We start from the raw sequence: 14,002 nt of genomic DNA on the forward strand, positions 1-14,002 counted from the left end.
TTAGAAGACAGCGAGTTTCTTGTTTTTCTTGTCGGTTGTTGTTAAATTGTTCAAAAAATTAAATTTATTAAATTAAAAAAACCCAAAAAATAAAGGGTATTGATTTAATCAATCAAATAAAATTCCAACAAATTAATCACAAAATTATAATCAAATGGCTTAAAAATTTCCCTCCTATCTTCCTTATTGTGGGACCTGCTACAGATAATCCCAGCTGTTAGTGGCAGTTCCCACCTTCATATTTCTCTCTCTAACTTTCTCTCTCTTCTCAACCCTTTCTTTCTTTCCTGGATTTTTTTTCTCCTCTTTGGCAAGATCTGGGTAAATTGTTCTTATCTTGCCAGGAGAAGAAAAAGGGGCAATTTTCCCAAATATTAGAATTTTAATTTAATAAAGACTTAATCTTTTAATAATTTTGTTGGTATTTTAGGATATAATTTGGGTAAAAAGAAACAAATTTAGGAGATTTTTGACTTAGATCTTGCCAAAAGAGGTGAATTTCCCAGGTATAATTTCTCATATAATTTTGATTCTCTAGATTTTTGGTTTATTTTTTGTAATATTAATTAAACTGTTACATATTTTTTGGGTATTGGAGATCTTGGCATTTTGGTTTCTGGGTATATTTCATTTCTCCAGAAATTGATCTGGGTGGTTAAATTTCCCTTTTAATTTGAGAATGTGATGATTTTTGTATGAAGATCTGAGGTTATTTAATTAATTTTTGGGATTTGAGGAGATTTTTTCAGTTTGCTAAGTCAGTGTTAAGTGGGTTTGTTGGTATATTGGTTTAACATTGCAATATTATATCTTTTATTATGTATTTTTTTGGTATTATATTTTTCAAAGATCTTTTCCTAGGTTTACAAATTTGAAGTATAATTATATTTTTTGAAAGAGTCAATGAAAACATGAGAATATATGTATCTTTATATAATGAGGATTTAAATTGTAATTAGGCATTGTATCAATTTCACTTTGTTGCCATGTTTCTCTAGTGGATGCCCTTTAATTGTCCTGGATTAATTTTGCTTGTATGTTTATTGTATTAGTAATATGGTAGTTGTAATATCCTAGATTTGATTTGTGTAGACAAATAAAACCATTGTACTGCCATTTATTAGGATTTGTAATTGATTTACTTGGATTTTAATTGAAGGTTGATGAGCTAGGAAATGGGGAAGAAGGGTTGGTTTTCTGCTGTGAAGAAAGCCTTAAGCCCTCAGTCCAAGAAAAACCAGGTTTATTAAGACTCTTGCTGCTTAATTTTAAAAGCACTAATCTGAATTTGTAAGTCATTTGATTCAGATTTTTTTTTCCTTGGTTTTTTGTTTAATAGAAGTCCAAAACCAACAAGAAAATCACTGAGGAAAGTAAGAGCTCTGAGGTTGTTATTTCATCTGATCAAGTTACTGCTCCCCCTCCTTCAGTACCTCCCCCTCCTCCTTTGCCTTCAACTGGTGAGACTAAATCAAATGAAATCGACGATGGTAATGATCAGAACAAGCATGCTTATTCGGTTGCAGTTGCCACAGCCGCTGCTGCAGAGGCAGCTGTTGCAGCAGCCCAAGCTGCTGCTGAGGTTGTTTGTCTAACTACTGTACCTCGTTTTGCTGGCAAATCGAAAGAGGAAATTGCAGCTATTAAAATTCAAACTGCCTTCCGAGGATATCTGGTATATCTCGTTTTCTTGTGTATCACATATTCTGCCCTATTATTGGTAAATTTATCATATATGGGTTTATCAGTTGAAGGGTGAAATTGTATGTAATCAAAGTGGATGCTTTCAATGAATGAGGTCTGCATATAGGAAATGTTTCATTTGTGATAGTACTAAGACTTTGTCATATGTTTATCATTATTATGGAGTATAAATTATGTTTACCTGACAAAAATAGGCTCTTTGTATGTTTGTAATTTAGAATATTAGTTTGGAAGGTTGGTTGAATCAATCTGCCCATATTAGTTTCACTAGCTGTATGAAGGGGTAGTGATATGATTGTTATGGTGTCTTATGTATGTGCTTCAGCAAATTTACTGCTTTAGGTGATTGGGAATATGTTCCAAAGGTAATATGTTCTTTGGATTGTATTATCTGTTTTAACCAATGCGTAGAATGAGGTATTTCACATTTAATTTTGTTTAGACTGAATGTGGAAGGTATGTAGCATTAAAATGCATATGTTGATATTCAGTATTTAGTCTTATCTGATCAAATGAGCTTGTGACCAGGCAAGGAGAGCACTACGGGCTTTGAGAGGGTTGGTGAGGCTTAAATCATTGATTGAAGGGCAGTCTGTGAAGAGACAGGCTGCAACAACCCTAAGGTGCATGCAGACACTTGCTCGTGTGCAATCCCAAATTCGTGCAAGGAGGATGAGGATGTCCGAGGAGAACCAGGCTCTTCAACGGCAGCTGCAGCAGAAGCACGAGAAAGAGCTTGAGAAATTGCGAGTAAGTTTGTCAAGTCTCCTTTTACTCCTTTTCATCACTAAGTTATTCTATTAATTTTATCTAGGTCTATTTGGTAAGCTGATAATAACAGTAAACTTGTGCCTTTTCTTAAGGATTCAAATCTCATGTACAAAAAATAATATAGCTACTGTAAACTGTATGAAGTTTGAAGTTCAAGCTTGTCCTGTATTTTATTAGCATGAGTCTTGTCCTTTAAGGAAAGAATTCATGAATTCAGATGAGTAAATTTCTTCGATGAGGTTTGGAAATCAACTAACTTGTATCGCATTTCAGATGGATGAAATATGGGATGATAGCACTCAGTCTAAAGAGCAGCTTGAAGCCAGTATACAGAGCAAGCAGGAGGCTACTATGCGAAGAGAAAGAGCATTAGCTTACGCATTCACTCATCAGGTATTATTTGTCTTCTAGACTTCAACATTATGTTTCAATTGTTTGGATGTTAAGTTTTGTCTTGTTGTAATTTGTGGGAGAAAAAAAAGGGAAAAAGTCTATGTCTAGGCATGCCATGTAGATGTATGAATTAGTCTTGGTGGATATGAATATTTTTTGATTTAGCTAGAAAGATAGTCCTAATTTATTTGTTCTATATGTTTAGAAGGCTACTAAATTATTTGGTTTGATTGACTTAACTTTTGGCAGCAACTTAAGAAAAACAACAAAAATTCAAACCCAACATTCATGGACCCAAACAATCCTCAGTGGGGATGGAGTTGGTTGGAACGGTGGATGGCTGCCCGACCATGGGAGGCTAGAAGCACTACGATGGAAAAGGAAACTGACCAAGGCTCTGTGAAGAGCTTCCGCACACTCTCTGTTGCGGGTGAAATAAACCGAGCTTATGCTCTTCGAGACCTTAGTGTGGACAAGCCTTCCCCAACTGGTCAAAGGTCAAGCCGGCCTCCTAGCCGTCAATCTCCTTCAACCACCGGGCGTGCCCCATCCTCAGGCCCAGGGTCCAGAAAACCAAGACCCGAGAGCCCAAAGACAAATGGATGGGCCCCGGAAGACGACACAAGGAGCACAATGAGCATCCAGTCAGAACGATATAGGAGGCATAGCATTGCTGGCTCATCAGTGAGGGATGATGAGAGCCTTGCAAGCTCTCCTGCAGTTCCAAGCTACATGGCACCAACAAAATCCGCAAAGGCCAAGACAAAGCTTCCAAGTCCCTTGGGGGTAGTTGAGAGTAATGGTACCCCACCTGATTCAAAGCCGCCATCTGTGGTTGGGGGGTCTGCCAAGAAGAGGCTCTCTTTCCCTGCCTCTCCAGGTCCTCGGAGGCATTCAGTCCCTGGTAAATTCGAGAGCACACCAGTGATTCATACTGAGATAGCTGTCGGGAATGGTGAGAGCCGATAGGCAAATTACATCACGATCAAGACATTACAGTGAATTCGGCTGTTACCACAACACAGGATCTCTAAATTGTTATCTTCTGAGTTTAATGTGCAAAAAAGAAGGAAGATAAAATAAGAAAAGGACTGTTGTAGGGGATTGTTTTGGCAATTGTTTGTATTTGTTATTGATTTGTTGTTCTTTCTACATACAGAAGAGCTCTTTCCACTAGTGTCTTATATTTCTCATCATTAGGGAGTTTCATCTGAGTTAGTCAAATTTGTATTGTAATAATTTATATAAATTTGTTTCTTTTCACATTTTGTCCTGAACCACAATTTGTTGTTTACTCAATGTAAGTTGTAACTGCCAATTTTCATGGAAGATAACTCAAATTGCGCTTCTTGAAATATATATATGTATGTCTTGGTTATGATTTCAGTAGCAGTAGGGCCTGTTCTCTTACGTCGAAATTCAATTCAATTCAGCTCAGTTCAGTTCAGCTCCTAATTTTCTTCTCTTATAAAATATTCAGTTCAGTTCATTGAGTTCAATCAATGAGGATAGACCCGTAGTTTTGCACAAACAAGACTACTACAAGAGTCCCAATTCTGATGTATTTTCCATTTCACATAAACTTGTGTGACAGTCTCTGGTTATGAAAATTCGGATGACTACCATTCTACTTAATTTGGCAGATTTTTGGTTGTGTTTTTTTTTTTTTTTTTTTTTTTTTTTTTTTTTTTTTAATTTATTTATTTTTTATATCAAACTTCTTAAAAATGATATTCATTATTTTTTTGGACATTAAATTATTAAAATATTTTCAAAAAATCAGAAATTTAAAAAGAAAAATCAGTAGAAAAGTGTAAAAGGAAATGCTTTGCTTATGGAGTCAGTGACAACAAAAGATAAAGGGCGCAAATTAAGAATTCATCAAGATCTAGTCTACTGTGACAGTGGTTCAACTGACCTCTTTTGAGTAAAGGAAACTAAATGACTCTTTCCACCTCTTTCTCTTATCTGTTTGCATTTATAGAAACTTCATCTTAACGCAAAGTGGAGTGGGAAGAATAATATTTCATCCTTCACAAAAGCTTATCATACTTGATGTACATGTGAGCTCATTCATGATAATGTTATTTGCATTGTAAATTTGTAATTCAATTTGAGGTTGATTACTTTTTTGTAAAAGTGGTTGTTTGGGTGGACATAGAAAGGGTGGTGATTGTTTTTGATGAAGCCAATTAGCAAACGTCTAACTTCGTACTATATAATTAGGACGTCCTAGTGATTAAGAGTTCATGACTTTTGAAATAAGCACATGTTTTTAGAAGTTGTTTTGTTATTTTTTTTAGGGGAAAGAATCGGGGAAGGCAGAAGGGTGTGGAGCTTTACTAAATCACATAATCAAGATTTGTCAAATTGAATATTATTTAAATTACAAAAAATGCGTACCTGTTAAATTCAGGTTAAGTAGGAAAGATAAACTTCCGGATAAACAAAATAGAAATGTGGCCTAGCTTTATCGAGGTCAAAGGAAGTATATAAAATGTTGACACTTTTCATTTTATGTTACTTGCAACTTAAGTCTTGATCATGTAAAAGAGGTTTATTGGATTTCTTCATTTACTACTTCCTCGGTTCTTTTTTACTTGACCCGCTTTGATTTTTACACTATTCATCACCTCTCGTTTGATCGTCTTTTGTGAATAATATGTAAGGAAAAACATATTAATGTTGGATCTTTTTGATTTCGTCTTAATAAATACTATCATAATTTATAACTTTTACAATTTAACTTATGGAGAATTAAAGTTATTGATAATTAAAGTTTTGCATTGGCAAGCGTGATAAAAGAAACAGGTCAAGTAAAAAAGAACAGAGGAAGTATCTCATACTCCATATCTCTTTCTCAACATGTGTGGACAGTGGCGGAGCCAAGATTTTAATAATGATAAGGCACGTACTACTAGAATACTTTTTATCAAGGTCTTTTTTTTTTTTTTGAAAAAGAAATCATGACAAACCTACGTACCGTAATAGGACACTAAGCCAAAAAAAGAAAAAAAATAAAGAAACGGAGTAAAATAAAAGGACGTTAAACAAAAAAAAAGGACATTAAGAAAAATAAAGAGAGATAGGAAAAAAATACATTAAGCAAAAAAAAAAAAAAGAAAAAAAAAAGAGAGAGAGAGAGAAAATAAATGTTGGGTAAGAGGGTTAGAAACTTAGAATCCAAGACCTCATGTAGAGAGAGAAAAAAAAATACATTTTATGACCGTTGGTGTTTTTGGTTTTCTGAAATAAGTTACCGTTAACAAGTTATAGCCGTTTAAGATATTTAGGTCACAAAAAAAATGTGACCTCTAAAGTTGTGACAAGTGTCACAACTTAACTTGTGCTTGCTTTGACAATTTACCGTTCTTTTGGTCGTTGCTTTGGCGTTTCACTCCCAACGGTCACTTTTCTTTTTTTTTTTTTTTTTTCTTTTCATTTGTTTGCTTTGGCACATGGGTTGAGGCTTGGTTTCCTTCCCAGGAGTTCCCACAGAAAGGAAATGCTAGGTCCTAATGAAGATAGGATCCTTTTAGCAAACCCAACATTCATGGGGAAGCTACAAAGTACATAAAAGGAGAGCTAAAGGGATAGATATCCTCTTGAATGCTGGTGCTCTAACCACTAACTAGGCTACTAGTAAGTTTAAAAACTATAATACACTTTGTATTCCATTTAAACGAATTTTTACTACCTGTTTTTGCTTTGTTTTGTTTTTTTTTTTTTTTTGTTTTTTTTTTTTTTTGTTTTTTTTTTAAAAAAAAAAATCTGGTAGGGCCCTATCAGCCTACCTGAACCTATAGCGGTTCCGCCACTATGTATGGAATAGAGCTTCATAAAGTATTAAAATATAATTAAAAAAAGGTTAAATACTTGTATTTGTCATGCATTTTTTTACATTACATATCTAAGAATGAATTTAATGGTTAAACACATCACTTAGAGTTGCATATAAAACTTAAAATGTTTTTTAGACTCTAGTTACCCATCTTACCATGATGTTATTAATATCGTATCTGTGTATCACACATTTATATTACTACCTCTGTTAATTTTTATGTGCAACTTTGGGGTATTATTTGTGAGATATAAAATATTCCAAAGTTGCATATAAAAATTAACGGAGGTAGTATTATATATCCATTCAATATTCATAAAAGTCGTTTAATCCCTCCATATAAGAATTAATGCAATAATTCGTCTAACATACTATTTGGTTTGTAAATTTGTATTTTTATATAATCAATTTTATTTATAATTTTCTCCAATAACCAATAAAAAATGTGGAGTATAATAGTATATTGAGTAATGACTTATTTTCATGCATCAATAGATACTCCATACATAACAGTCAAACTATTGCACTTATTCCAATCAATTCCGAATTCGGTTTTTAAAATTTTGACCGGATACCCGGTTTGCTCACCGGGAGAACTATTTTCTTAAATGAGCCAGGAAGATCCAGAAAGGGATTTCAGGGCCCAGAAAGAGATCTTAATATTTTTTGGGCCACACTACTCTCAAATTTAATTGATTTAATTGATGCCCATCAAACAGACATTGGTAGTTTGACAATTGACATTGAACTTTCTAGCAAATACTAAAAAATAAAATCAAATTTTAGGCCTAATTATTCTGTTTCCCTGAAAACACAAATTTACAAAGTACAAACCAAAGGCTGCAAATCCAAAGCTTTAGTTTTCATAGATTCATCATAAATTAAATGGTTAGTAATTCGTTTTCTTAATATCTTTTTTTTTTTTTTTTTTTTAATTTAAATTTTTAGCTGTTTTTGTTGCAATTTGAATTGTTCGTTCAATCAATTGGTAATGAATTACGATAGATAAATTTGCAGCTGTTTGATAAATTGTTGTGATGTTAAGTTAAAATTAATGGGTACTTCATGAATTCAACTTCTGCAGAAGATTTGTGGAGGGTTTTGTGTAGTATTTTAACTGTTTGTTGCTTTGTTTTGTGGGGTTTTTGTTAGAAAAAATTGATTTTTAGGGGTTTTAAGAATTTGGTTTATTTGTTTGTGGAAGATTTATAGTGGGATTGTTTTTCTTCGGTTGATTTGGGTATTTCTGCTAGGTTTTTAATTGGTGTGAACTTGTTCTGTTTATGTTCAATGTGGGGTTTCCCTTCCTATTTTGGTTTGAATTTGGAATGATTAGTTTTGTGCCTGCAACTCATGTGTAATTATGAGATAATTATGTGAATTCTATGCTTATTTCGATCTTGTCGACGTTATAAGCTGTAAATTTAGCTGTAAACCTCGGATTTTCTGTTGAAGTAGTTGAGGTTTGAGTTGAAAAGTGAGCTTTTGCTCTAATAGCATTAAGCACATCAAGTACAATCTCCACCTCACTATGTCAATTAGGTAGTGAGGGGTGTGCAATATTTGTTTTGGGATTTGATGGTTGGGGTGAGGAGGGGTATGTCATCAGTGGATTCGGTTCGGTCAGATTAGCCCGTGAAGGGAATAGAAACCATACCATTAACCAATCCCTAAACAAATGGGGAGAATAAAGAAGGACAAATCTTGTGAAAGGCAGCTTAGGCTATAGGATTCTACAATTGCTATAGGTTTTACTCCTTTATAATCATTTTTATTTGGGTTCAAGGACACAGGAACGAACCGTATACTTGCTGTCTTGATTAGCTTAGTACATCTTCAGTATATCTGTTCATTGCAAAGAAATGAAAAACTTTGAACGCAGGGTATATCTTGCATTTATACACTCTAGATAAAGTTGTTGATTGTTAGTACTTGTTTAATCATCATTAGCAGTCTGGTTACTGAACACCTTGTACTACATTCCCTATGTTGCGATGAAGATATTGATTTTTTACTTGAAAGACACTTCAACGGAATAGATTATTGAATATTCAGTGTAAGAGAACCTAATTAAATATAACAAGCGTTGTTGTTTGATAAACGTAAGGGTTTCTTGAATTATTATATAGATCTTTCAGGGTTTTAAAAGTAAGAGTCTCAGGTTTTCAGAAGTAATGTTTCCCTTTTTTGTTCTTCTATCATGCTATTTGACTCAATTTTGTGCTTTCATGTGTGAAGATTCAAAGCGTGCTTTCGAAATTGCTGTATTCTATTTGAACTTTGAAGATTGAACTTGTGTGTTGATTAGAATATATTTGCCCATCTTGCATTCTTTGGCGGTTGGGACTTGTGTACTCTTGAAAATTCCATCATAATGTGAACCATTTGGACATTGGTTGTTTGAGATTTGAAGTGATTGTCCCTTGTGAAGCATTCTTATTGTGAACTTTAGAGTTTGATATTCAATGCCAAATGTTTCCAGGCAGCTCCTTTAATTGCTGGGATGACTGTTGCCGCCGCTGCTCTTGCTGGTAAGTATGGAATTCAAGCTTGGCAAGCATACAAGGCACGTCCACCAAGACCTCGAAAGTTTTTTGAAGGTGGCTTTCAACCCAAGATGACTAGGAGGGAAGCGGCTCTTATCCTTGGCATAAGGTATTTCTGATTACTTTTAGATTCTTATGCAATTGAAGGTTTTCTTGCATGGGTTAAGAAGTTTCTATCACAATTTTTATAACTAAGCAATGGTGCTAAGGTCTGTGCACGACTAGGTAGCTGAACATTTAATCTAGTACAAGTTTAAAAATTAGCTGAAAGCAGTGTTTGAAAAAGCATGCCTAAGGTGCGCCTAGGTGCTGAGGCGCAAGGCGATCAGGGGTGAGCGCTTATTTTGGTCTGGGCGAGGCGTTGTGGGTCAGGCTCACAAAAAGCACATGAGGCGCACTTCAGCCAAAATTTTTTAAATGCCCATATAATGCGCCTCACTTAAGTGTGCCTAGGCGCAGCAAAACCCCTCTCGCTTTAGTGCGCCTTGAGCTTATTTATACAGTAGTGGCTGAAAGACAGAAACCATACCAGTAAGCTAGATTATTGTAAAAGTTACTTTGCAGACTAATTTTCTAATGTTATTTAACCTAAAATGAAAAATAATTCTTTATTTTAACTATGTCGTCGTTTCACTTCGTTTTATATGAATTCTTGTTACATTGTGAAGTTTTTAACTAAGCAATGGTGCTAAGGTCTGTGCATGACTAGTTAGCTGAAAATCTAGTACAAGTAGAAAAATCAACTGAAAGACAGAATAGGTAATAGTAAGCTAGGTTATTGAAAAAGTTAATGTAAAAATTGTCTAATGTTAATTTAACCTAAAATGAAGGGTGCAAAAGGGACAATAAAATAATTTGCCGCTAGCTTAGTCTAGTTTTGAACTCCCCACTCTAGTAGAGCTCAATTCATAAAAAAATTCTTTAATTAGCTATGTCATCGTTTTACATCATTTTATTTGAGTTCTTGCTATATTGTGAAGTTTATTTAGGTTTTCTCAAAGCTCTATTCACCCTACCTTATTTTGATATTTTCACTTACTTTAGGTCCGGTAAGTTCATGATAAGCTAAGTTTGGATAGGATAAGTTTAGAGTTGATACTTAATAAGCTTATAAAAATTAAGTTTATATAACTTCCAAATAGTATAACTTTAGGGCTAATAAGTATAGAGAAAATAAAATTAGTGAAATTAGGGTGGAGCCGCCACTGCTTTAATCTATAATAGCATAACCTATCATCATATTAATGTACTCCCTCCGTCCCATTATTTCGTGCTTGTATTCCTTTTTGGGTGTCCCAAAATGTTGTGCCCATTTCTAAAAATAGCACATACTTATTACTTTTTATCTTTCCCATACCCTATATACCCAAAAAAATCATTACTTACTTTTTCTCTTTTTCATACAATATTCTCTACTTTTATTATTCTCATACAATATTCTCTACTTTTGATCTTTTCAATGTAATATTCCACTACTTCCACCATTCTCATTAATTACCGTGTTTTTTTAGAAATAGGCACAAAATAATGGGACGGAGGGAGTAGAAGATAATATTGCCAATAAAGTCCTTTTATTCATAATTTCTTGCAACAATTGACTGGCAGTCTGGCACACTAGCCAATACACAACTTACTATAAATATACACAATTTTATATAAATTAAAACTATAAACAATACTGATATTAGAAAGTCATGTATTGAGTGAGATTAGTCTAACAACATACTGCACAATAACATTTGATTTTTATATATTAATTAAAAAATTTAATCAAAAGTTAAATTATTACAAGTAATTAAGAATTGAGGAGGTATAGTGTTAGTTATGTACTAAGAATATTCTAAAAAATTCACAGGATTGCTATCCCCTCATCCACACCCCCCCCCCCCCCCCCCCCCCCCCCCCCCCTCCTCCTCCTTCCTTTTATTGTTCCTTTTCCTGAAAGTCAAATTGATCTTCCAATTTATTTTAGGACTGAGAACAATTTCATTGATACAAGTTTTGTGCTTACCTATTGTGCTTGTGCGCAATATCAGCTTCTCAAGATTAAGAGTAGCTTAAAGTTGCAATGTTTCTTCTCAAGCTCTATGTGACTTAAGTGAATTTTTCTCCTATTCGCATTTCCATAGTTATAGCTTAAATGTTGCAATGTCCCTTTAGTTTTACGATCATAGTGTTTCAGTGTTTGGTATTTTCTGGATAACTAGAAACCTTTTCATGTTGCTGTAAAGAACCTTAATGATGCCAAATTTTCACTTTCAAGCTATTCCCGCGTAGTAGGATTCAAAGAAGATTAATGTCCACTTAGCTTCTCTCCTTAAATTTCTAAGCATCTTTGTCATGTTAATATCTATTATCTAAGTCTCTCATGTATACAGAGTATGTATTTGCCAACATTTGTTACTTCTTTTTTAAATTTATTTTTTAAGGTTTCGTGTTTTGTGGGAATTTGGTTGTCACTTTTTTTTTTTTTTTCCCCAAATTTCAATTTTTCAACGTACTTCTTTGGACCTTACAATGGCAGGGAGAGTGCAGCTGCAGAGAAGGTCAAGGAGGCTCATAGAAAGGTAATGATCGCAAACCATCCTGATGCCGGTGGAAGCCATTATCTTGCCTCTAAAATCAACGAAGCTAAGGACATGATGGTTGGGAAACCCAAAGACAGCGGCTCTGCATTCTAATTTTGTGGAGGATATTTTGTTTTAACCCTTCGGAAATAAGATTATTTTCCTGTTCCTCCACCAAAACCATGGCTAGATGCCTGTGCCTATCTTCAAAGTTGGTGAAGGAACTCAAATACCCTTTTTTTGGAATTCCTTTGGAAAAGCAAAGGTGAATGAGTATATACAGGTTGTTGTAGTTGGCTGCAATTTTCGAACTTGTACACTATTTGACTGGTATAAAACCAGATTTATTTATAAAAATTGCTCTCATTTTCTTGTCTTGTCTGTTTGTTACTGTAATATTGTATTACTGTTAAGTTTAAGCTGTTTGGAATGGAAATCTTTATGGAATTTTCACCATTTACTCTCGAGGTTTTAAAGAGTGCGTCATGTGGACTCTACTAAACAACTAAATTGACACCTCTCACAGGTTCTTGAGAGTAGAGGGGGAGGTAAGAGGGAATCCCCTTACTCCCAAGCAAATGTAGTTACTAACTCCGCCAAGCAAAGTTTGGTACATGATATCAACATATACAGATTATTAAAAATAATTACAAATGCTGAAAGCCTTAAACATGTAGCTGAGTGGCCCGACTGTATTGTAGTACCCGTATAAGTAATTAATGCTTTCTAATTTCCTAGAAGTTTTCACTACTTTTATTTTGAAAATTTGTCGATTACTACTCCCTCCGTCCCTAAATTACATTCCTCCTTTCTATTTTTGGTATTCCAAAATTACATTCCTCCTTCCTATTTTTGGTAAGTTTTTTTTAGTAAATCAACTCTCTTTTTCTGTTTTATATTTAATGCTTTCTCACTCATCCTTACCTAATCTCAATCATAATTCTTGTGCCAAATTACAATGAATATGATTGGTTAAAAAATTTCAATTAGAAGCATGTGATTGGTTCTTTTATTTTTGCAAAGGATTGATGACATGTCATGAGTAATAACTAATCTATTTTTGTACTTCCCATTGTATTATCTAATTATTGTTATTTGTCTTATTCTTCCCTCCTTAATTCCCGTGTAAATTTCCAAAGAGGAATGTAATTTAGGGACGGAGGGAGTACTTAAAAAATGACCCATGTTAATTACAAATTACTACTCTACTACCCTAAAACAGATAAATTATTACGATTACTACCCCTAATATGGAGAATTTAATTAACAAGTACTCAGTTGTTCAGATGATCATATTTAATTTAGTCTTATGTATAAAGCACAAATATTGGTCAAAGTGGTGCATAACCGGAATACTTAAATAAAAACAAAGGGAGTAGCATGTAGGATATTGTTGGCTTCATCTTGAAAAGGTTTTTCAAAATGTTAATTTTTAGGATTTTTTACTTAAACTATATTGTATATATACGTAACAAAAGAAAAAAAAAATGTACGTAGGGCCTGTTCATATTTACTGAACTGAACTGAACTGAACTGATTGGAGCTGAACTGAACTGAAATGAACTGAATTGAGCTGAAATGAATATTTTATGAGAGAGGGAAATTAGGAGCTGAAGTGAGCTGAAATTAAGTAAATATAAACAGGCCTGTAATCAAACACGTGCATTGACAATTAAAAAACAATTAAACGTTTAAATGCGTGGTTGTGACAATTAGAGGTGTCAAAAACTGATCTAACCGACCTGACACAAAACTAACTCGAATAAAGCTTGATTCAAATCTCAATTTGCATGGACACCATAATTTAGCATGATTTAAATGTAAAATAAGTTCGATTTGATCCAGCTTTGCCGAATCTGATATCATCACACGAATTTACACCGCTAACCACAATTTAGATTGACCAAACCGAATTGGACCCATAATCCCTTGTAACATGTCTTATCAAATTAGGGAGTATCAATCACACATTCACACATTGGATAAACATGGAGCCATGGAGGTTTGGGTGCTGCTGAGAATTAAAAACCTGCAAACGTCAACAAAATGTCAATCCTACGTGTCATGTCCTTAGGTTTACACTTTCATGTCTATCCAATTATCCATAAAAATAAAATATTTTTCATGCAATTTTAATTAATCTTCAATTTTTTTACTTATATTTCTACTAGAAAACAAAC

The 14,002-nt window shown here is 33.9% G+C and overlaps 2 protein-coding genes across 3 annotated transcripts; both read left to right on the forward strand.

Moving 5' to 3' along the window:
- Positions 1 to 229: 229 nt before the first annotated feature.
- LOC145596099 (protein IQ-DOMAIN 3-like) lies at positions 230 to 4,254 on the forward strand. The gene is made up of 6 exons (XM_081652526.1): positions 230 to 506; positions 1,160 to 1,241; positions 1,340 to 1,675; positions 2,233 to 2,454; positions 2,749 to 2,868; positions 3,118 to 4,254. Exons 2-6 carry the CDS (start codon positions 1,176 to 1,178, stop codon positions 3,835 to 3,837), a joined length of 1,464 nt encoding a protein of 487 aa, XP_081508652.1. The 5' UTR covers positions 230 to 506; positions 1,160 to 1,175; the 3' UTR covers positions 3,838 to 4,254.
- Positions 4,255 to 7,440: 3,186 nt separating this feature from the next.
- On the forward strand, positions 7,441 to 12,199 carry LOC145594840 (mitochondrial import inner membrane translocase subunit TIM14-1-like). 2 transcript variants are annotated; one of them, XM_081651181.1, is made up of 3 exons: positions 7,441 to 7,597; positions 9,192 to 9,364; positions 11,780 to 12,199. In XM_081651181.1, exons 1-3 carry the CDS (start codon positions 7,595 to 7,597, stop codon positions 11,934 to 11,936), a joined length of 333 nt encoding a protein of 110 aa, XP_081507307.1. In that variant the 5' UTR covers positions 7,441 to 7,594; the 3' UTR covers positions 11,937 to 12,199. The 2 variants fall into 2 exon arrangements, with proteins under 2 accessions (XP_081507307.1, XP_081507308.1); XM_081651182.1 differs by having other exon boundaries at positions 7,458 to 7,597; positions 9,196 to 9,364.
- Positions 12,200 to 14,002: the final 1,803 nt, after the last annotated feature.

This window comes from Chenopodium album, chromosome 19, assembly GCF_948465745.1.
Source record: "Chenopodium album chromosome 19, dcCheAlbu1.1, whole genome shotgun sequence".
Lineage (NCBI taxonomy): Eukaryota > Viridiplantae > Streptophyta > Magnoliopsida > Caryophyllales > Amaranthaceae > Chenopodium > Chenopodium album.

Excerpts from the sequence above, each read along its gene's own strand:
- LOC145596099 (XM_081652526.1), top strand. The coding sequence starts at position 1,176 with ATGGGGAAGAAGGGTTGGTTTTCTGCTGTGAAGAAAGCCTTAAGCCCT. Across the intron at positions 1,676-2,232 it reads CTGCCTTCCGAGGATATCTG|GCAAGGAGAGCACTACGGGC; the intron begins GTATATCTCGTT and ends GCTTGTGACCAG. Across the intron at positions 2,869-3,117 it reads CTTACGCATTCACTCATCAG|CAACTTAAGAAAAACAACAA; the intron begins GTATTATTTGTC and ends AACTTTTGGCAG.
- LOC145594840 (XM_081651181.1), top strand. Across the intron at positions 9,365-11,779 it reads GCTCTTATCCTTGGCATAAG|GGAGAGTGCAGCTGCAGAGA; the intron begins GTATTTCTGATT and ends TTACAATGGCAG.